Source organism: Gossypium arboreum, chromosome 2 (genome assembly GCF_025698485.1).
Source record: "Gossypium arboreum isolate Shixiya-1 chromosome 2, ASM2569848v2, whole genome shotgun sequence".
NCBI lineage: Eukaryota > Viridiplantae > Streptophyta > Magnoliopsida > Malvales > Malvaceae > Gossypium > Gossypium arboreum.
In genome coordinates, this window is record NC_069071.1 from 80,915,562 (window position 1) to 80,941,025 (window position 25,464).

Genomic DNA, 25,464 nt, shown 5'->3' on the forward strand with positions numbered 1-25,464 from the left:
CTCAGTATATGAGGTTCATTTCAAGAATGTTAGGACAATCTTAAAAAAGTCTTGTAGAGATGAGAAGAAACCAACCTTGTATTAAACTGGGAAAAATGTCATTTCATGGTTAAAGAAGGATTGGTTTTAGGGCATGAAATATCAAGAAATGACTTAGAAGTCAACAAGACTAAGATTGAGGTTATTAAGAATCTTCCAAATCCTACAACAGTCTAGGGAGTAAGAAATTTTTTGGGTCATGCTGGGATTTATAGGCAATTTATCCAAGTTTTTCTCATATTTTTAAGTCGTTGAATCAATTACTACAGAAAGAGACACAGTTCATTTTTTACTAGGAATGCATCAAAGCTTTTTAGGTAATAAAAGAAAAACTTATTTCTGCCCCTATAATTTTACTCCTAATTGGTCAGAACATTTTATTATAATGTGTGATGCTAGTGACTTTGTTGTAGGGGCAGTACTGGGACAAAAAGGAAATAACCTATTTGGAGCTATCCATTATGCAAGTAAAACACTCAATTCAGCATAGTGCAATTACACTACAACTAAAAAGGAAATGCTTGCCGTTGTGTTTTCTTGTGAAAAATTTCGGCTGTACTTGATGGCAAACAGAGTTTATGTGTACACTAATCATTCAAAATTGAAATATGTTATGAATAAAAAGGAAATGAAAGCTAGGTTAATAAGGTGGGTATTACTACTTCAAGAGTTTGATTTATGGATAATGGATGTGAAAGGAACAAAAAATCAAATTGTAGACCATATATCTAGGATAGAGAATGACACAGAATAACTGAAATCTAAAGGAATAAAAGAGACTTTTGTTTTGTTGACGAACAATTATTCAGAATAAATATCTGCAAAGCAAGGTTCAAAAGTAATGGTACTCCATGGTATGTGATTATGTAAACTATATTGCTAAGGGCGTCTTTCCACCAAAATTGTCATGGCAACAAAAGAAAAGGATCATGCATAAAGTAAAAATTATATATGGGAGGATTCGTATGTTTTCCGATAGTGTGCTAACTAGTTGATGTGTAGCTGAAGAAGAAGCAGCTGATATCTTACAAGGATGTCATACATCCCCATGTGGAGGACATTTTGACGAGAAACGGATAGCCCATAAAGTTCTTCAATCGGGGCTTTATTGGCCAAGCATGAACAAGGATGCATATGAGTTTGTACAAAAATGTGACGGATGTCAAAGAACTGGGAATATATTAAGAAAGGATGAAATGCCGCAAACAAGGATACTTGAGGTAAAAATATTCGATGTTTGGGGGATTGACTTCATGTGACTATTCCCAAGTTCTTTTGGGAACTAGTACATTTTATTAGCTGTCGACTATGTTTCAATGTGGGTCAAGAATGTGACTTTACCAACTAATGACACAAAATCAATAGTTAAGTTTTTGAGAAAAAATATTTTTGTCAGATTTGGAACCCTACGTGCATTGGTCAATGATGAAGGATCCCATTTTTGCAGTAAAAAATTCGAGGCTACTTTGGCCAAATATAGTGTACGACATCAAATGACAATAGATACCACCCCTAGGCTAATGGTCAAGCAGAGGTATCTAACCGAGAAAATAAACAAATTTTAGAAAACAAACGGTGAAACCAAATAGGAAAGATTGGGCGACAAGATTGGACGATGTATTATGGGCTTACAGGACAGGATATAAGATGCCATTAGGTATGTGTAACACTCCAAAATAGGGCTTAGGAGTTTTAGGGAGATTTTGGGAATTTTAGCCTTAGAGTGCTTGAAATTTTGCAACATGATTTATCAATAATGTTTTCAATTATGGTTTTTAGAAAATTAAATTAATTTCTAAAAATGAGTTTTAAATACCTTTAATTTTGAAAATAGGACTGATTTGTAAAAGAGTCAAAATTGTGAGTCTTTATGAAGCAATTAAACCAAAATTTAATTACCAACCTATTTTTTCCTTCCCACTTACAATTTTGAAGTTAACTCCTCTCCAAAATTTGTGTTTGCCATCCATTGATTCTCTCTTGCTATTCTAATCAATATTGAACTCCAATTCCTAATCCTATTTGATTTTTATCACCCTTGAACCTTCAACCTCTATAAAAGACCAGGGAAAACACCCAAAATACCATAGTTCCTTAATTGTCAAGCTTTCGGGTTTTTAATCAAACGCTCAATTTTTCATCAACTAAGGTAACGATTCACCTTTCTATTAGTTTTAAATGTTATTTAGTCTTTAAAACCAAGTTTTTAGCCATTAAACTGCATCTTTTAAATAAAAGCCGAAAACCAAGTCTTTAATGGTGACTTTTGGGTTCATGGATAAAAACGTGGTTTCAAAGTATTTTTCAACTTATTTTAACATAATTAGAAGGTTTCTAAACTTACTTTGACATTTCGTTAAAGATTTCCTGAGTTTCAATGAATTTTCAGAAAATAGCCATAAAACATGTCAAAAAAGTTGATATATTAAATCAAGTAAGTTTGTGTAGTTTAAAGGTTGAGAATTAGTCGTAGGTGAATTATAAGATGAAAAAATTTGGTTTTAGGTGAAAAGATTAAGTCTAGATGGAGATATTCAAATTTAAAGTTTACTATGTTATAAGTTTCAGTTACAAGAGAACTTAGTTTAGGCTTATGTTTTGTATGCTTGTAATAAGTCCTTGCCTGTTTTTTGGATGTATTGTTGTGTGAATTTGTTGTGTTGAAGTTCCGAATTCGATATAACCTTCTACGAGTAGAGATAAAGGAAAGGAAAAGCTAGTTTGAGCTTTCGGCTTTTCAACGAAAGCGTAATTGGTGGTGTTTAGAATAATTACTTGTGGACATGATTCAATGTATTATTTAGAAATATAGTAGTAGCCTAAACCCTTACTCTAAATTCCGAGTGTAAGCTTTCTCATACCTATGTTATCTTATAAATAAAGTGCTTATGTGTTTGTGACTATGTGAATTGAGGTGAGCTGCTATAACATGTGATATGTGGTTATGATCACTGTTGTGAAAGTGCGTATATGTATACGTTATGTATATGTCAATTGTTAGTGAAAATGTTTCGCTAAAGATACAAATATGCAATGGTTGTGCACGGATAATCGGTAAGTGATATGTGTTTGACTTTGGATATTTTGACATTGTGATCTTGAAACCATTGGATATAGTTGGCATGCCATAGGATTGTGAGTACTCACCTATATGAGTGATTTTGGGCGTTGAGGCCCATGTTGGAAGGATAAGGGAATGTGAGCTAAGCTCCATTCAATGGGACGTGTGAGGGGAAATAAGGAGAATGTTAGCTTTATGCTTCACTTTTGGGACATGTTTGACTTTATGAGTTTATGTTTGGTGTATTGGAGATTTGTGTATCCGATGAGTGATGATAGAGCTCACTTTTATGTTTCATAGCTCAAGTGCCAAATTATCTTAAATTATGAATATGTGTGTATTGTGATATGTGTTTCTATGACATTTGACCATAATGTAATTTATTTATAAACATGTTTTTGAGTATTGTGATATATGATTAAATGTTATATGTGTAATGTGATACATGCTTAACAGTGAATATGACTACCATGTAAAATAACTAGAAAATAATGCACAAATAAGTATATCATAACACTAAAGTTGGAACTGTTGAGGTTGTGCTATACGGTTCTTTCGTTGATGTTTGATGAATTGTTGCATGGTAGTTATTCTAGGTATTCGCTGAGCTTGTTAAGCTCACCCACTCTCTTCTTAAACTTTGCAGATTAGTTGTGTGCCGGTGTGAGCGGTGTGGTTTCCGAGAGGTGATCCAATCAAGACTTTTGTATTATTTTGTAGGTGTTCTATTTTTTATTTACGTTTTGGGAAAAAGGCAATGTGGTAGACTTGTTTAGTGCCATGATATGTTTGGGATATTTACTAATTTTGTTATTTCGTTTTTGGAAATTTGTAAGTTTATATGGTTGCTTATGTTCATGAATTTTTATGATGGCTTGATGTATCTTGTTTGGACTCGTTTAGACAGTTTGAACTAATAAATTTAGCCGTAAAATGATTATTTATCAAAGTAAACAATGCATGATATTTAGAATCTAATTTAGAACGAGTTCATTGCATATGTATACTGCATTTTGATGTCCAAGGCAGAGATATCGATATTCGGGATTTAAAATTGATACCTCTGTGTTTTAAATAGTGCAGGGTGTCAAAATAGAGTTTTGGTATCGATACCTATGCTCGAGTATCGATACTCGGGGGCGAAATTATCGATACTTGTTTAGTGGTACCGATATTTTTCGATAGTTGGGTTTTTAATATAGAAATAGAATGCAAGTTTGATATCATTTTTCCAAGTGGTATCGATACCACTTAGAGAAAATATAGATACCTTAGTGTCAGTATCGATACCTACGAACATGTTTTGGGAATTTTACTAAATGGACATTCTACATGATTTTAATTGTTTACAAGCCTAATTATTGTAAAATTAGCATGTAGCAATGGTAACTATCTTGAATGACCGACTTAAAACCTATATGTACAACAAGATTGTAACAACCCGTTTTTCAGTGGTGTCGGAAACAGTGGTTTCGGGGCCACCAAATTCGACGAGTAAGTTTGTAAGTATTATTATTTAATATTTATGAGTCAAACATGATTTTAAAAAGGTTTTTGATTTGATAATTTATGTTATTTAAGTGATTTATTAAGTTCGAGTGGTAAGACCCTAAGGTCAAGTGGTTTTAAAAAATGATGTATCAAGACCTCGTTTCTATAAACCAAGGTATAAATATTTTTATAAATAATTACGGAATGTCATTAAGGTGTTATTAAAGTTTCGTTGAAAAAATTTAACGTTTCGATAGTTAATTAAGCGAAAAAGACTAAATTGTAAAAGTTAAAAAAGTCAATTGCTATTAGTTTAATTGTATTAAAGGGTTGAAGAACCATAAAATTTAGGGTTTAAAAGGTAATTATACCTTGTTTTTATTAATGAACGGTTCCAAGGTGTAATTTTTAAACAAATTTAGTTTATAAGCAAAGGTAATATGGTAATTAAATAAATATTTTAACATAAACAAATGAAATTAGTGGCCATCTTCTTCATTCTTTGTTTTTCATGACCGAATGGGGGAGAAAGAAACACCATTGTTGTTTATAAGGTTCGGCTTGCATATATTCTTATGCATGGTAAGTAATTCTTACTTGTTTTTAATAATTTTGATGTTTTTGAAATCATTGTATCTAAGTCCAGCTAGCTCGTACCTTCGATTTTGAAACTGTTAAAGATTTTAATTTTTTTCATTTGATGAACCTTGTGTTTTGAGTTGTTAAATGATGAATTTGAAGTGTTAGTTGGTATTTAAAAGTATTTTATTAAGTGATTTTTGATGAATTTATCGATTAGGGACTAAATTGTTGAAATGGTAAAAATAAAAGGATTTGATGCGAAATTGTTACAATAATGGGCTATTTTGGATGCCATGAATATTCGGTTGGAATGAGTTTGTTTTAAAAATGGTTAATTTGCATGTTTTAGGCTCAAGGATTAAATTGAATAAAAGTAAAAGTTTAGGGGAAATTTTGTAAAAATGTAAAAAATGACTAAATTTCATAAAAATACATTATTTTACTGTCTAAATTAATAGATTGAATAAAACTATTTTAGATCAAGATCGAGTGAAAAATCGAAGAGAATGTAAAATTACCAAATAGCCTCTGTACTTTGACATTTCTATAATTTAGCTAGGTAAGTTCGTTATACGATTATTATTAATTGTATTGAATATTTCATACTATTTCATTATTGGTTAAATCGTGAATTTCATTTATCTATGTTTTAAGAAACATAAACGTAATGTTATTCGGGCTCTGTCCCTAGTAGGCTTTGTGCTGGTGATATTCCTGCTTTGTGCCTAGCAGGCTTTGTGCTGGTGATATTCGGGCTCTGTGCCTAGTAGGCTTCGTGCCAGTGTATTATATCAGGCTTCGAGCATGACGGTCTTCGTGCCAATGTATTGTATCAGGTAAGTTGTATTGAAAATATTATTTCTATTATTCGATGTTATTTCATTTGATTCAATGGGTATGAAAAGGAAAGGATCGATAAATATTCAAAAGACTTATGTCATGAATCTATGAAAAGGAATAAAAAGGTAATGTTCAATGAAAATATGTTTATGTTCATGAAATTAATGATTTCAAGTGATGTTATTAATGTATATGACTTACCTTATGATATTTCGAGTGAATTATGAGTATATGCACTAACTTATGTATTGATGATGACATATAGGCTTGTGTCTTATGTCTTGTGTTATGCAAATGATATGAGTAAGGAAATGTAATAAAACGGTAAATTCATAATTGAAATGTAATGTGACAATGTAAATAGATTGATGAGTTAAAGGGTTTACTTATATGTGAGAAATTTACTTAAGTTATGGATGAATTTATCTAGGTTATGGATAAATACCCTAATTTGTGAGTTGATAATGTCATTTAAGCTAAAGTAAGTAAATGGAATGGAAAGTAAGTACATGAAAGATTTCAAAGTCTTATGAAAAGGGTTAATGATTGTGTAAAAGTCTTATAAAATCTTACTATGTTAGGAATGATAGATATATGTGGTGTTGATGGACTTACTCATTTGTGAGTCGATGATTATGGTTTGATAAATCTTGTGGCATTGGTATAGGTTTATGATTACATTATAAAGTTCATTATTGAAATGAAATGTTATGTTTAAAATTTATACGAACTTACTAAACATTTATTGATTACGTAATTATTTTTCCTTTACTTTTCAGATTATCGAAAACTTGATCGGTTTGGAAGCTCATCGGAGATCTATCACACTGTCTAGTGATTATATCGGTAGTTTTTAATGTTTTAGCAAAGGTTATAATGGGATGTATAATTGGACTTGTGTTTGATGTTTGTTTAAATGCTTAGTCATTAATTTGTTATGTATATATGTTGGCTGTTGGAACCATTTGAAAATGGCTAGACTTGTAACATTTAAATGGTTGATGCATGTGAGAAGTGGTTCAAATGATAAGGTGATTTTGATATGTTTTGATATGGACACAAGTAAATAGATAAATGGTTAAATATGCAATATTTAAGTATGCTTAATGTATGTGTTGAGGTGCCTTTATGGCATATTGGTTTAATGGAATTTGGTTATTTGAAAATGATCATTTTATGCATGGTTGAACATGCTTTGATACCTTGGTCATAAATAGGGGTGTGTATTCGATTGATTCGAGTCGAATCGAGTAAAAAAATTTCGAGTTAGTCGAGTTGACGAATCCTATTTTAGCAACCAAACTCAATTTGAATTTTTCTCGAATCGGATCGAATCGAGTAAAAAAATTTTGAGTCAAGTCGAGTCAAGTTAACAAATCCTATTACTTATACTCAATGTTGCGTTTTCATGAACTGATTATTTAACTAGTAAACGAAGTACAAAATTATTTAACTATATAAACAATATAATGGTTTTACTTTTTAACTTAATGAGTAAACATTTATCAAAACAATGTAGTTTTACCTTTTAACTTAATGGTTTCGACTTTTAACTTTAGAAAAGGTAAACATTTACAAAACGACGTAGTTTTGTCTTTTCTTATACGAATTTTCGGATAACTCAAATTGTGTAATTCATATTTGAGTTAAACTGAAAAACTTAATTTTTTATTTGAGTTGATCCAAATAACTTGATTAACTCAAATAACTCGAACTATTTAATTAAAAATTTGAAATATTTATTGAGTTTTTCTAATCAAATCGAATTTCACTTACCTCTAGTCATAAGTGCAAATGACTTGTTTAGGTGTTCTTGAATTGGGTGAAAGAAATGACTTTAATTTGGCCTATTTCTTGTCCACACGGCCTAAGTCACGGGCGTGTGTCTAATTTGTGTGTGACACACAGTCACGTGACACCATTGTGCATCCCTTATAGGTTTTTAAAGGTTGCATTTCGAGAGTTACACGGCCTAGCATATAGGCGTGTGGTTTGACCGTATGACCCAAGTCAAAGAGTTACACGAGCACGGACACAGACACGGGTTGGGAAATGGCTTATGTCCCTACTTCGAATGTCTACATGGCTTGAGGCATAGCCGTGTTTCTCAGCTATGTGAGTCACACGGCATTTGACCTTGCAGTGTGAATTTTTTCGTCTTTTTCCATGAAGTGTTAAACGTTTCCGATTTAGTCCCGAATCATTTCTAAAATGTTTCTAAGGCCTTGAGGGCTCAAATTAGGGACGTTATGCATGTGTTAGATTAGATTTTGCAATGATTGTTAAATGTTAGAAATGAATGATTTGAGACACGTTTTTACGTAATCCTTCGTAACCCTATTTCGGCGACGGATACGGGTTAGGGGTGTTATAAAGATGGTGGACATTTTGCTTACAATGAGCTTTCTACTTCTTGTATATGACATAAGACGGTAGTGTGACATCCCGTATTCGAGCTTAGCAACCAGGCCAGGTATAGGGTGTTACAATATGTCTCCCTACAAGTTAATTTACAAAAAAATTTCCATGTAAAGTGGTTTTAGTTGACTTTAATGTTTAAGGACTAAATTGTTATAATAGTGAAATTGCATGAAATTCTTGTGAGAATGTGACAAATATGGGTTGTATAGGGATTATAGGAATTCAACTAACATGAATTGGAATTAAATGTGGTTAATTTGAAAGTTTCGTGTTTAGGGACTACATTGAATAAAAAGTAAAAGTTTATGGTAAAAGTGTAAAATAAAGATTAATGGTCAAATATATGAATTTCAGTATTTTATGATATTTGAATTGGTTAGTTTAATAAAATTATTACATTTAGATCAAGAAACAGATCAATCGTTGGACAAATGTGAAAAAAAGGAAAAATTACTGATTAGTCTTTGGAGTCATGTTTATTGTAGAATCAGTTTAGGTAAGTTCATAGTAATGAAAAAATATATATTTAAAACTTGTGGTTTTATATTTTGGTTAAATTGTTTTTGGATTGAATTATGATATCAAATTGAAATTATAAAATGTCTACTATTAAGTACAAGTGAGAAATTATTATTTGGTAGTTGGTGAATAATATGGTTAGTTCATATTCAAGTGAACATAATTGATTTAATGCATGTTTATGGATATTGTGGAAGTGCCTCTAATTTACAATGTTAAGAATTATGTTAAGTGCTCGTTTGAACGAAGTAAACGATTAGGATACAATTGACATGCCAATAAGGTTAGAATGTGCGCTTGTACAAGATTGCACTTCGGTGCCTCTATTTGCACTTCGGTGTTTCTGTTACACATCTTTGATGCCTTTGGTGTGGTGTAGTTACCTGAGTATCTGAGTCATATTGCTATAGTTCATCGGGCTATGAAAATATGTGTTTAATGTTGAAATATTGATATATACCATTTGAATGATGTATTAAGAATATTTTTGTAATATGTTTCATATATGAATTAGTTTGGATTGAATTATTATAGAACAGGAAGCATATGATGAACCATTTTCAAACTAATCCCATACGTGTCTCGTAAGTGATTGACAGGTATGATTAATCTACTTTTATTTAGTTTTCACATTGTTTAATTGAAGTAAGTGATTCAGGAATGATATGTTTATATGAACTATTGAACGAAATGTGATACAGAATGATTATGAGTTAAATGTGTAAATGAAATGGTTATATGATATATATATATATATATATATATATATATATATATATATGAAACAATTTTATGAATTGTTATACAAAATATTTATGAGAATATAAATATGGGAAAATGGACATTTGAAATGAGCATTAGAAATAAAGATGTTAAATGTTAAATGAATATGTGATGGTTGGTTTGTGTACCAAATGTGTTTTTCATGTATATGTTTGATAATATGATAAACTTATAAGTTTCATATATGAACTTAATAACTTTATGAGATTTGTGTTGTGTATCGGTAATTAAGGAACTCATGACCATTATATTGAAATATCTTGTGAAATGTTTAATCTATATCATTTACAGTAAGTTAAAGTTTATTTCGAACTTAGTAAGCTTTATGCAAGCTTACCTCGTATTGGTTTTTCTTCCTCATAGATCGTCGGATGCAAGCTGTTGATTGGATTGGCTTTGGAGATCATACTATCCCTCAACTTGATCGGTAACTATCTATTCACTTTGGTCTGGTTATAAGTGGCATTAAATATATGTCATAAACATTATGGTTATGTTTTATGTCAATTGAAGTATGAGATGAGTTTATTGATGTAAAGTTTAATTAGTATGTTAGTTGAATGTGGTGTACGATGACAATGGTATGTCTCTATAAGTGCTTTTGACCATTTGCTATATGCATTATGAAAGTGGTTTGATGCTTGGTTCATTGGATATAAAAGAAACATATGAATAGATATGTTTATTGGTTTATAAAATAAGAACTTGTGTATATTGAATGTGAATTTGGAATAATATTTAAATTGTGGTGCCAGTGTAGGCATATTGGTCAGGCACATAGGTTGCATGTTTTTGGTATATTTTTGGCATGTTTAGATGTGTTTTGAATAGGTGAAAGGAGTTGGAAATGGTTTGATTTGGTTCTTAAAAAAGGGATCATGAAATTGTTTGTTTTGGAAGTTATTTTGGGTGTACAAATTTTGAGACACGGGCTGTCAGATAGTCATATGCCACACACAGTCAATTCACATGGCTGTGTGTCTTGTTAATTTTAGGTGGAAGATTGACATGGTCTGCGACAAGGTCGTGTGATCATATTTCGAACACTCACACGGGCAGACACACGGGCCGAGGCATGACTGTGTGACCCATATTTCAAATTGTACACAATTTAGCCACAGGACCATGTCCTTGAGCCGTATGACCTAGGCTTTGTCACACAGCTTGACCACATGGTCGTGTGACCCCTAATTTCAAAATTATTCATGTTTTCTGTTTTAATTTAAAATGGTCCCTGGATGTTTTCAAAGTCATTTTTAAGTTCTATATGCTCGTTTAAAGCTCGTAACTGTGATTATGCTGTGAATGAAATGTAGATTCAAATGTTGTTATTTAATTTAATAAATGAATTGTTTAATGATGTAAAATATTTTGTTATGTGTTGTAATACTTTGTAACCCAAATCCAATGATGGAAATGGGTTAAGGGTCTTATACATGCAAGTATATTTATGTAATTCATGAATTTTTTATTAACCAATCTGTTCGAAAAATTTACAAGTGTACATAAATGAAAATACTACACATAGGGCATTAGATCCAACAGTAGAAGCATCGGGCAGCATCAACACCTTGGTGCCTTGGATGTACGGGAGCTTCGAACACCATCGACAAAGTAGGCCATTGGTGGTGTGAGAGCGTCGAAACCTGGGTGCCTTGGCTTTGTGAGAGCCTTTGACACCATCGATAATGTAGGCCCATGGTAGTGCAAGAGCATCGGGCAACATCGACACCTTGGTGCAAACTGCTCGATTTTTAATTTTTTTTTGTTGTGATAGAAAATTATTTTTAAATCGATTTTTTTCCAACAAGGGGTTCATTAGAATTTCTTTAAGTGGCTTCATTGATATTAACCCCCCAATATTCTTGGAGTACATTTTTTAGGGCTTGCATTTTTTCCTTAAAGGAGATGTCATTATCACAGTGGCCTTGGCCTAGGGAACCAACCGGATGTGCATTGTCAATGGGTGGTTCATTCTGTTGCGTTTGGTATCGTTGTTTATGGAAGGTGGACTGGGTGGTGTCCTCGTTTGAGGTTGTCGGTTCTCTCGGTTTGGATTCCTACCTGCTCTGAGTTCTTGAATTAACAGTTCATTCTAGGCATTCTTTTGGTCCTACAGGCATTAGCGCTCTTGTTGTTCTTGAAAAAGGCATTGTTGCTAAAAAAACTGCACCTCTAGGTGGCGTATCTTTTCTTGCATTTGAGTAAATTGCTACTGAAGGCTTGTTTAGTAGTGTTTAAAAAAAGCAATTTTTGCTTCAAAAGCACTTTTAGAAGAAAAGCTATGCTAAACAAGTTGTTTTTTGCTGAAATTTTTGGCTTTTCAAAAGCACTTCTGAAAAGGAGAAGCTAAAATTTTTAGCTTTTTCTCTCCTAAAAGCACTTTGGGTGCTTAATTAATTTTTCACCCTCCAATAACATAGTACTTTCCCTTCTTTTTTTTTTCTTGGTGCTTAATTACCGTGTTAAAATCATTAATTAAAATAATTTTTAAAAATAATACAAATATGTTAATACCTAATTAAAAAAATTAATAGTTATATTTAAATATTTAAAATATAGTTTATATATTTTAATTAAATTTTATAAATAATTAATATTTATTGCTTAAAAATATTTAAAATTTATGTTTCATATATTAAAATATTAACAAGTTATAATAAAATTTTTATATTCCTACTAAAATATAATAATATTAACTAATTTAAACATTATTTAATACATATTTGTTATTTGATAATAACATGTCTAAAATAAATATTTTATTTCTCAAAACACTTTTTAACAGTAATGCTAAACAGTCAAATCTTAAAAAAAAATTTAAAAATACTTGTTAAAAGTATTTTTTCACAATATTTTTTAAAAGGATTGCTAAAAAACTTGGTCTGAGCGATAGTGGTAGGGTTATAGTGGCTGGTCATTTGAGCGATATGAGTCAAAGGGTGGTCCGTGAGTATTTGGTGATAACTTTTGACGATCCATGTACTCCCATTTCTGGTAGAGATATAACAAATTAAAATTACAATTAAATACATGTGTATCACAACAAACATGATAAAATGTATAATATATAAACAAAATTATAAGTATAATCAACCATCAAAACCAATTATTATAATGCAAAAAGATAAACTAGTACTCATTTAAATCAAAATAAATATCAACTTAAAAATCCATACATTGTGATAATGTTAATCAAATTTTAACGTGTAGTGAAAACAGTTTCGGTGGAAAGCAAAATGTTGAAGAACATACATAAACATCAAACAATGCCAACATTTGCACGTGTCGGAAAAGCTCAAGAGATAAGCATAAAAATATACAAATAATTAATAACCTAGATATAGACAAGACAGTTGGTAAATGCCAGGCCAAAATCCCAGCAAAATAAATAAAACCTTTGATTGAGATGTTTGACGAATACTGTACAGTTGCTTTTGTTCACACAACTTCATGTGGGCGGGGCCTAAATCATTTGAAATAAAATAAAATTTCATTTAAAACGTGACTAATGATAACAATCCACTTGCAACCCGACTGGATATTTATGTGTTCATATTTATCTCAAACCACTCATATATTAATTTTTTTTATCATAAAATAGTATGTTAATAGTTTTATTACTTTTATATCTATCTACTCCTATATAAAAGGATTGTTCATGTTTTTGTCCATGTGCCCTTTACTCTCCTCTCTCTCTTTTACAATTAAAATAATAACTTTTAATTCACAAAGAACAAAATTTAATTTTAATTTTTGTCCATTTTTATATTTATATTTAATTTTTAATTTTTATATTTTAGCTTTTAATATAATTTATTTTCTAAATTTTATAATATTATTAATTAATTCATATCATTCATTATTTTATTAGAATATTAAGTGAATATATATAATTTGAATGTCTTGGTTTCTCATTTCTTTTAATATTATAAGATAATGGTTAAATTTGAATTATGAATTGTAGACAATATTGTAGTTTGCGATTTAGTCTATATGTTTTAATTTTTGACATAATTCTATTCCTTTACTTTTATCATGTTATTAGTTAGTCTATATAATTGCATTATTGTTAGTATTTCTTTCAAAATGTTGATGTTAACTTCTCTTTAAAATGCTTTTTCAACAAAATAAAAATTATTTTATCATGATTAATTGGAATGAGTGTTTTAGAAAAAGAAATTCCTATTTAATATTTTCAATATTATTTTTTTATTATTATATGACTATTAAGTGTAATTTTTTAATTTTAAAATGTGATACTAGAAAATTTAATAAAAATTTTAACAATGGTAACAAATGAAATGAAATTTTAAATTTAAAATGAGAGAAACAGGGTTAAATTTTAAAATATAAAATATATAAAACCTTTAAATTTTTGTTTTATAAATAAACATAAATAAATGGAAAAAGTATACACCACCAATTTAAAAGAGAAAGAAGGAGCAAGTACATTTCTCCATTGTCCTATTACAAATATGTTAAGGTTTCTTTTTTGCTTTTTTGTAGTTTTAAGACACAACACTTAATTTTTCATAGTAATAAAAGAAAAATCATGAATAATACGATATGAAGGTGATAGTTGTGGTCCCTATTAAAGATAAGCTTTTCTTTTAATTAAAATTTAACCACACATTTCAAAATCGTATAACTAACACGTGTCACCAATGTAATCCAACTCCTTTTTTTAAGTTATATATTTCTTACAAATATTCAAAAAATAAAATCCAGACTAACCTGAGACGTTTCTATGAAGTTTTATTGAGAGCAACGTTTCTTTAGGGCTTAAAAAAAAAAAAAAAAATTTGTGTACAAGTTTGAGAGCTCAAAATTCGGGCATGGTTGTATGTCACCAACAAAATTACTCACTTCTTTATTGTCTTATTTATTAAAATATTCAAATATAAATATCTCATATGAGTTGAAAATATATTATAAACACTAAATCATGAGACACCCAAATATATATTTATTTATTTATAAAAATAATAACATTAAAATCAATTGAAATAATTAACAGTTTAATATATTTATAAATTATAGATATAGATTTCCAATTTTTAAAAGAATAAACCAAGCATATAAAGATTGGGTTTTAAAATAATTCAAAAGTAAATAGAAGAAAATACAAATTCTTATTAATGCATTATTTCTACCATGTAACAGCAATTGAATGGGTTACAAAGTAGCTAAAACATCCAACATAAATATAAACCAAAAAAAAAAAAAACCCATTATAACCTTAAACCACCAACTACTGCTTAAACTCTAGTTGATGGTAATCAAGCATAGTCAACGTTACATATATTTTTTCATTAGAGAAACAAAATGCCAAACATAAACTTTGCATTCATTCCCTTCCAATGCCAAATCATAAATCATGGAGTTTCCCCTACTCAGTTGCAGCAGAGATCGCCATAAAGTTTGTTTATGCATTCGATTCCATGGTAGTTGCATAATCTAGAGACTTCTTGCTAATAAGATTGTATGGTGATGCTGTACTCATTATCCTACAAAAGCAAATAATCCGGCTTTATTCGAGCACAATATCAGACGTTGAGCTTTAATTATTTGTATTTAACCATAATCACATATTGAATTGATATAGCAAATGTTCTTCCGGCAGGATTTTCACGATTCTCTCCCTTCAAACCAAACTTGCTCATAAGCATCAAATCCCTAGCCCAATAACTAAATAACAAGGTGAAGCGGCCATTGAACCCAGAAATAATCAGGATTCATGCCTAAATCATATTCAAACCATGTAACACTTGAGTAGAGAATTAATATATTGCATCCTATATATCTTGCTACTTTTGGCTTTTCACAACACTTCAATCTAAACATAGTCAACTACTAGCTTGAAAGAGTATCAAGAACCACATTTAGGACGTAAGAACAAAAATATCTTCTAAAAGAACTAACCTCCCCTTGCGCTTCTCCAAAAACCGAGCCAAGGAAGCTTTGCGAGCCTGTGGAACTGAAGGCAAAACAATTCAAAGTCATTTATAAATGAAATTCATTGATAAGTCATGGTCCAAAAAGTAAATATAGCTAAAAATTGCATTCAGATGTCAAAACCTCTTTGTCATCACAATTTTTTTCCTGCAAGCCAACACAAAGAATGGAAAATCTTTAAGAGCATAAGGGTGGATACCAGAAGGCATCATGCCGGTGGCAGCATCAGATCCCATGGTTTTTACCAAATTTGGACTCTCCAATTTGCTAATAGGGGTAGATGGAGTTGGAGGTACTGAGGCCTTGCATATTATCTGTTCTTCGGTACTGGTGGATCCACTCCAAGACTGCGTACCAGCATGAGAAGAAACAGGTAAAGGGCTTGGCATACCAAAGCTCAGTTGTGTACTTATGAGCTGGTTCGCAGGAACACTATCAACTTGAACTGGTTTCAAAATAGGTGTCTGGACCGGGGGTTTTGGATAAGCTGAATTAGAAGCCATGGAAGACCCGTTCCCAGCCAAAAACATGATAGCTTGAGCCTAGACAACATAAAAAAAAAAAATCTGTTCTAAGCTTTCCACTGACTTAAAGATTGTAATAAACAAAGCAATTTTCTGAAAAGGGAAAGAAAGTGGAGCACCTTCTCAGGGGTAATATCATCAAAGACATTCACTTCACCCGCATAAAAGATAGTCAATTGAGCAGGTGATCCAGAGGTCTGGGCGCTTTTTGTAATTATAAAGTTAAATTAGGGCCAAGTCTCAATATCGTATTGTCAACAATTTTGATGAAGTAACATAACTTTAAAACTTTAAATTTACCATGGTTCAACACTTCCACCAACAGTGCCAAGGGTGGGAAGAACTGAATGTGGAGTTGTCACTGGAACCCCTCCAAGAAATTGTGGTTTTATAGTATTAGCAGGAAAGTTTTGACCAGTGGTAGTGAAATCATTCTTCACGAACGGGTTGCTCCCAGAAACAGAAATTGTCTGGTTTGATGCCGGAAACATGTTCGTGTTGTGTTGAACATGAGAATCAGTCAATGAAAAATGACCCCCACCATTCCAATTGTGATTGAACGATTTCTACATAGTAAAGGCCAAGGGGAAAAGTGAAGAAATAGATTTTTCATTTTAGAATAGGATTTAGGAAAGCTGTGAACTAAAGACTCAATTGAAATGGTCATGAAACAGCAATTCCACAATACTGAATGCAAGGGATATTGCCAAACCTGAAGTTCAGAAGCATCCATTGTTGATATAGGCATGAAGAGAGGGGATACTTTTGAATCATATCCAGTCTTTTTGGTTTTATTCCCTTGGGCAAAATTAAAGTTCATCAGCTGTGGAACAGCGAAAACTTTGTTTGAAAAGGGCCATTGTATCCCTGAGCTTTTAGTAAAACCTAAAATGCAAATAAAAATCATTGTCAAACATCACCAAATTCAGATAATTGCATAGCTATATGTAATCTTAACTACTTGCAGTAAATGTCTAAAGTCTAAACAAATTCATGCTATCTGTGACCAATCACCAGTAACCAAATCTATCTGGGTATTTTTCTCATACAATTCCTTACAAGATTCCAATCCTGTAATAGATTTATAACAACAAAAGGGAAAACAATACAAATTGTTTTCAGGGCAGATGCTAATGACTGGATTTTTTAAACAATTTGAAGTAAACAAACACTTCTTTTAAGAAACACCAGTCGCTTAACTAATCAAAAAAGAAAATAAAGAAGTTCAGTCATTTAATCCCTTCTAATTTTCCGCTATCCATGATACAAAGAACAAAAAGAAAAAACTCCAAATTCAAAACTAACCAAAATTAAACCCAAAAGAAAAGCAAAGAGAAGAATCACACCTATTTCTTTGTACTTATCAGTGTTAACATCATCCTTAACCACAGCCAATGGTTCATTTGAATTCAAACCCAGAAAATCTCTCTCCATTATTCTTTCACTATCTTAATTAAAAATTCAAGCAAAACCCAGCTTAAAAATCCAACCAAAAAACCCACATAAATAAATATATTTCACTTCCTCAAATCCCCTCTTCACTTTTTTGCTTCGTGCTTTCTTATTACAGAAAAAATAATAATAAAAGCGAAGGAGAGTTGTTTTATAGCACAAATTTAAGCATGTTAAAGAAAGAAGTAGTAGTTTACAATTTCACAATACAAAAATCCTTTCCCACATCATTACAAAATTTATTGACCCAACACGTTTTCCTCGTGTAATACCCAAAACGATCTTGACTTTAAGATGGAAAAAGATTTGCCCTATGTTTTGCATTGCACAACTGAAGTCCACAATAATTTTTTAAGGTATTAGATTGGACTTGCTCGTATAATCCTAAAAACCACACATTGCTTGTATAATTTTTTTCTAGTATTCAGATAACATCCATATTTATTAGAATTTTTTAAAAGAAATTGTGATTCCAACTGAAACTATTTTTAGGGAATATATTATAATTTATTATATATTTATACTAATATTTAAAGTTTTATTTAGTTAATGTTATCGTCAATCAGATTTTAATGTACTAAAACTCTTATTCTTACAAAGTTTTAAATATTATTTTGAATTTATTTTTATTGTTTATATTTTATATAAAATTTAAAAATACATATATATATATATATATATAATTAGATTTAAACCCAAAACATTATAAACTCTATTCTCTCAATTTTACCATTTCAAATCAAGACATATTTAATAACTATATCTATCTATACAATATTTAAATTTTTTATTGAATTGATGTTATAAGTAAATGGAATATCAACTCGGTTGAAAAATGATTGAAAAATCATTCTTTTATAATGTAATGAATATTACTATAAAAATATTTTTTTGTTTTTTGTTTTTATATAAGATTTATAAAAATAATTTAAACTTATAATAAATTTAAGAGAAAAATTTTACAATTTGAACCTAAAACATTGTGATTTTTAAATTCTCAACGTTACCATTTCAACTGAAATATCATTTACTTTTTACATAATTTTTATAAATATACATTTTTACATAAATCTTTTTCACCTACATCATGGTGTGTTATAATATAGTATACTTAAACATTTAGACACTAATGATTTTAAACTTCAATTATAATTAGATATAAATATTTATTTTAGTAAAAGAAATAGGTTTTAAATTTTACTTTCAAGATTACAAAATTTTTAAATTATATGAAGGGATAAATTTTAAAGAGTTAATTTAACACCCCTTATCCATGTCTGACACCGGAACAGGGTACGATGTATTACCAGACTTAAGCGTACACAAACATGCAAAATCAGACCACAAAATTTTATTCATATTCAAAACTATTCAAACACATGTGTTTCATTCCTTATTTGGGTCTATGAAGCCCAAAACATGCATTAAAAGCAGTTTGAGACTAAACTAAAAACTTTGGAAAGTTTTAGAAAAACTTAGAAAATTTTTCCATGAAACAGGGTCACACGCCAGTGTGGACACAAGGACATGCCTGTGTGCCTTCGACACGCCCATGTCCTCAGGCCGTGTAACTCTCTGTTTATGACGTTAGCAAAACAAATTGAACCACACGGCCAACCCACATGCTTGTGTACTAGGCCGTGTGACGAATTAAATTCTCACAAAAATGCTACAAACTTCACACGCCCTAGACACATACCCATGTCTCCAGGCCATGTCCTTCACACGGCTGAGACACACAATCGTGTCTCTACCCATGTGACCAGTACTTAGCCTATTTTCCAGGCCTTTTTGTTATCCTTAATCCCTTACACATTTATACACATCAAAGACATATATCCTAACATCAATTTAACGATTAAGCATCATTTCTTAAGACACATTCTTAGCATTAGCATGTCGTCATTCATATGTACCACATACTCATGTGATACCAAGTCTATGCACAACAATTCATATTCATTGGCCTTTCCATTTTGTTACCACTTTTACCATTAATTCATGATTTTCAACTTATCAATTAATCCTAACTTAATCATCAAGCACTCATGTTCAATCATCATCATCTTATTACTATATCACACAATTACTTATTGGCTATGACCATTTTGATTGGTCATAAAGCATTCATCATGCACATATGTCATAACACTAACCATTCATAGCAAATAAGCATGACTACTTCATCACATCACAAAGCATTAGAACATAGCATGGATAGATAGGCTTACAAACCATAATCAATATGAGCCACCTCTCATGGCCATATATAATAAATCGATATAAGTCGATACATTTGGCTAAATCATAAGAACTCATATCATAATAACTAAGTCACTATACATGTCACTCACTCAAAGACACTTAAGGTTTATTAATACCCCAAAAGTGATAACTTGATAGTGTGATGCTACCTCCGACGATCTCTAACCCCGAGCCAACTTGACAACACTAACAGAAATGGAAAGGAAGGAGTAAGCTTTAAAGCTTAGTAAGCTCGTATGGAGATAATAAGCATTTCATGCCATTTCTTTACTTAAATCAATATTGTAATCACAACATAGTGTATATCACAAGTATCTTATAGGTATATCTACATACTTTACATTCAAAACTCCTATCACATATTTACCTTCCCATGTCGTAGCTTATGAACACATAATTTGCATCACACCTTATGTTCATCATTCAATCAAACATAATTCACCACAAGGTCATCATGTATCTTAAACATAATGCAATCATATCATTAGCATAGTGTACAATAAAGTCTTATAATGCTAATTCATTCATTCGCATCTCATCAAGGTCACATAATCATAACCTTCTCATGTGCAACATTACCACATGTTCACCACATATTAAGCTCATTGTTCAGGAGTTTCAAGTACGTACATGTACCATTTCAACATGATCATACCTTGTCATTTCTTTGACATAATCTTTGGATTACTCGTTGAACTTCTCTTTGGACTACCGGTTGAACACTTGGAATACTATCGGATACATCAGAATCTTGCACCTAAGTGCCCCATATGTAGCCAATGCTACCTCATATCTTATATCACATGTTGCTTGCTTTCGAGCTACTCACGGGTCTACTCACACAGGCTGTCAAGTATCTACAACATATGCTGGACTACTCCACCATCGATAGTATATACGAGACCAGTACCCGAAACGCCAAAACATGTGTAACATATATAACTCAGACCAAAACTCAATGAGTTCAGATGTCACATATATTATGAACTCAGACCACAACTCATGAGTTCAGATCACATAGTTCCTAGTGACATGTCACTTGTATCCTAAACTATTCCTAAGGTTCAAATGGGATTTCCTTAATTACACGTCTTTGTTGAACTTGTCTAGAGGACCAATCACATAACTCATGATAATGATTAATCACGTAATTCTTCATAATGATAATAATAAAGATAATCACATTTAAACATGAAATTACAGCTCATCACAATGTCATCAAGTATCATAGACATATTTTTGATCATATCATTACATAGTGTATAATAAAATCTCATGGTCATTTCCGTAATACCGTACTCCATAGCATTCGCATTTCATTTTAATAATAAAGCACTTATCACAATTATATCAATTAAACATTTATACATGTACAATTAAATGCTTATTAAACATACGAACTTACCTCAAATGCAAAAACGACTATTTATTTTGATTTAGTCCATAACCTCGTTCTTTCTTGATCTAAGCCCGAATTTTATTTTTTCTTGATCTATCAAATAAAATATAACTTATTTAACACCCACAGTATTCAAATCGGTCCAAAAATTACATTTTGGAAAATTTACAATTTGCCCCTAAACTTTCTCATAATTACACTTTAGCCCCTAGGCTCGTAAAAGGAACTGTGTACATTTTCTTTGTTACCCAAACCTAACTGAACCATATTTACACCTATAACAGTCCACATTTCTCTCTTATTTCAAAAATCTACTACCCATTTTACAAATTTTACAATTTGGTCCTTTTTAAGCATTTTCATGCAAAATCACTTAGTAAAAGATGTTAAACACACATCAATCTTTCATATTCCTCCATTAAACATCAAAACAAATGCATGTCACACATGTGTCAAATTTTAAACATGAACCCTACTTCAAAATATGGCTAGGAATGGGTAGATCACGCTACAAGGACTTAAAAAATGTAAAAAAATTAAAAATGGGGCTTGAATGCACTTACTATTGAGCTTGGAAGCTTGAAAACCCTAGCCATTGTGTCTTCTTGGTTCACACGACCATGGGGAAGAAAAGATGGACAAATTTTGGCTTTTATTTTGTCTTTTAGTCCATTTAATTATGAAATTACCAAAATACCCTTAATGCCTTTCTTTGAAATTTCACCTATCCAAGCCCATTTTTGTCCAAAATTTTAGAACTTGGTCAAATTACCATTTAAGGACCTCTAATTAATGATCCAATTCAATTTCATGCTAAAAGCTTCTAGAACTCATATTTTGCATCTTTTGCAATTTAGTCCCTAATGCCAAATTGGACACTTTATTCATAAAATTTCTTCATGAAATTTTTACACAAGCATAAAAACATATCATAGATCATCAAAAAATTATAACACAATTATTTCTATTTCAGATTCGTGGTCTCAAAACCATTGTTCCGACTGGGCCCTAATTCAGGGTGTTACAGTTAATAACAATGAGGTACCTGAATTTGGTAATTTATACCTACTTAGTATCTAAAATTTTTTGGACGTAGCTGATACCTGAACTTGGAAATTTTCAACCAACTTGGTACTTGACTAACACTATTAAAATACGCTAATATAGCGTTGATGTGGCACTGATGACCAATAGCATGGTGACACATGGCAGTCTCATATTTTGACACATGGAAAAAAATTGTTATTATTTTTTTAAAAAAATTATTTTTTTCCATTTGTCAAAATGTGAAGTTGCCACGTGTCATCATGCTATTAGCCGTCAGTGCTATGTTAATATATTTTAATGATGTTAGTCAGATACATAAAAAAAGTACTAAATTGGCTTATGATTTCCAAGTTTTGGTAACAATTAGGTCCAAAAACTTTACATGAATTTTGGTTTAATGTGTAATTGTATATATGAACTTTGATCTTGTGTAATTTTATACTTGAAATTCTAATTCGATTCAATTCTCACAAATTATTAACAAAATTTTTATATAACATCATTTTATGTTTATATATTGCATACAAAATAATTATATTTAGCCAAAATAAAATAAATTAATGTATTTATTACTTTATATTTGTATGATTTTTTTGTACAAGACAAGAAAGGAAAGATAAAGTTAGGGCCAAGTAAAACTAATAAATGTTTGTGAAGTAGTATTAGCCCAGTGGATAGTTTCTCTTTTCATGCTGCAAATTGGTTAAAGATTGCAAAGTAACTTTTAGGTCCTAGAGGAAGAGTTTGATGTCTTCAAAGGCTAGGTGCAACTTTCATCCTACTTTGGAGCGTCCCATGATAATATCTCTCCATTTTGTTGTTACCATTGATTAACTTGCATTGATTAACACTAAAGGATCTAAGGAGTAATAGAATAGCTTTGAGGATGAGGATGTGTACAAAGAGCTTGCTGAAGGATCTAAAGCTACAAACATATATAATCTGAAGGTCGTAAGGATCTTGGGCGAAACCAGATCCTCCTATTAGGTTATTTTTCTGTTGTGGACAACGAAGAGGGAGAGCTCCCATTGAGGAGTGAAGGTAATCATCGAATGAGGCATGAGGTCTTTAATGAGTGGGAGAAATTTGCTTGGAAAGGAGCTGAGGGTTGTTTTAGTCATATTTGAGATTACCTTGGATGCCACCAGAGGACATGGATTCGAGTTTTTGAAAATGAGATTGTTTCTTTGTAACAACTAGTTTTCAGTTAAATCGGAACAATAGTTTCGGGACCACAAATCCTAGCCAGAAAGAAAATTTATTTTAATAATATTGCATGGTCTGCATTATGATAGGGATGTTATATGAAAATTCTGATAAGAAAATTTTACAGATTATGTGTTTAATTAGGGAAAGTCAAATTGCATAAAATGAAAAAATGGAGTTCTAGTAGCTAATAGGATCAAATAACTATGGAATTCAAAATAAGAGGTCCTTATATGATAATTAGACCATTAAAGAAAAGTTAGTAGATATTTTTGATGAATCATCCATGGAAAAATTAGAAAAGGTTAAGGACTAAACTGGAAATACAAATAATTAAAAGGAAATATCATATTATTATTATCATCTTCATCCCCAAAATTCTATGGAAACCCTAGGAAAGAGAAAGCAAGATTTCTTGGCTTAATTAGGTAAGCATCCTTGTCCTGTTTTTAGTAATTTTTACATTTTTAAGATCGGAATAGCTTAATCTATCTGTTTTGGAGATTAATTTGAAAAATTATCAAAGTATCAAAGTTTTTCCATGGATGAATATGCTGAAATTTTGAAATTTATGGTAGAAAATGAAAGATTGTTGATAGATAACAACTTTTGTAAAGTGAATATTCATGAAATTGTGATTTAGGGACTAAATTGTAAAGATGTAAAATTCATGGAAAATTTTTTATTTTTATGAAATATATGTGCTGTAAATGTTATATGTAAAAATCGGTTAGGCTTGGAATAAGGATTAAATTGCACAAATTTCATTTTCCAAACCTAGGGATGAAATCGTCATTTTTGAAAAGTATAGGGGCAAAGTGGTAATTTTACCTAAGATGTGAATTAAATTAAATTGAGTATAAAATGAATTACACTGATGTTAAATTCATTTATATAGATCCGGAAAGATCAAATAAAGAGTTAGACTAAGGAAAAGAAAAATGTGCCGGATTAGTAGACTTTTATATACGAACAAGTGTTGAGGTAAGTTCGTGTAACTAAATTGTGTTTATTTTTATGATTGAATTGAGTGCATTATGTATTTATGTGAATTATATAAATGTTATAAATGTATGAAATAATCACATGTCTGATAATGTCTGGAAAATGTTAAGTTCCGTTTGAATAATGAAATCTGATAGATACATGATTTCCCATATTGAATGTGGTCTGCATATGTTACAGATAGAATATAGCTCAGATGAGCAATCCTGTTATAAGCCCTCCCGAGCGTCCTGTTATATAGTTCCTGCGAGCATCCTGATCGGTAGTGATCCTGATCTGTTGCATAGTACTATAACTCTTTATGAGTGACCTGTTACATGATTCGATCGGTTGTGATCCAGCATTTATTATGGACACAAACGCAGCTCTTCATGAGCATCCTAATATAGGCTCTTATAAGCTTTCTGACATGGCTCACTTGAACTTCTTGTTATGCTATCCGGAACTTCCTGTTAATAACACTTCGGAGTTACCTGTTAGGCTCAATAAGCTTCTTGTTCTAAACTTTTATGAGTTTCCTGTTTAGCCCGGATAAGGGTCTTGTTACATGGCTCATCTGAGCATTCTGATATGTGGCTCGAGAGTGTGCTCCTTAATTAAGTGCCCTAATGGGTACCCCTGAACATGAATTGACGGTCATTGATGTGTATAACTCGTATATACTACTTGAGTATCCATCAAAATTTCAATGGTTCAACAAATAAAACTCCTGAAATGAGAAATCATAAGTTAAATGAATTATATTTCAAATGTTACTAAAATACTAGGAAATTTGTATCATGATGAGTTCATCTCTGTGTTATTGAAATTATATGTTATTTATATGACTAACTTGTTGGATGAGTGCATGTGACTAGGAAATTGGCCAAAAT

The 25,464-nt window shown here is 31.0% G+C and overlaps 1 protein-coding gene across 2 annotated transcripts; it reads right to left on the reverse strand.

Annotated features, from left to right (window-relative positions):
- Positions 1 to 14,852: 14,852 nt before the first annotated feature.
- LOC108462772 (protein TIFY 6B) lies at positions 14,853 to 18,098 on the reverse strand. 2 transcript variants are annotated; one of them, XM_053025048.1, is made up of 7 exons: positions 17,565 to 18,098; positions 16,931 to 17,103; positions 16,519 to 16,784; positions 16,338 to 16,422; positions 15,818 to 16,236; positions 15,662 to 15,716; positions 14,853 to 15,246 (listed from the first exon to the last, which is right to left on the reverse strand). In XM_053025048.1, the coding sequence occupies exons 1-7, from the start codon at positions 17,650 to 17,652 to the stop codon at positions 15,211 to 15,213; spliced, it is 1,122 nt and encodes a 373-aa protein (XP_052881008.1). In that variant the 5' UTR covers positions 17,653 to 18,098; the 3' UTR covers positions 14,853 to 15,210. The 2 variants fall into 2 exon arrangements, with proteins under 2 accessions (XP_052881008.1, XP_017618170.1); XM_017762681.2 differs by having other exon boundaries at positions 15,894 to 16,236; positions 17,565 to 18,091.
- Between the last annotated feature and the right edge of the window lie 7,366 nt (positions 18,099 to 25,464).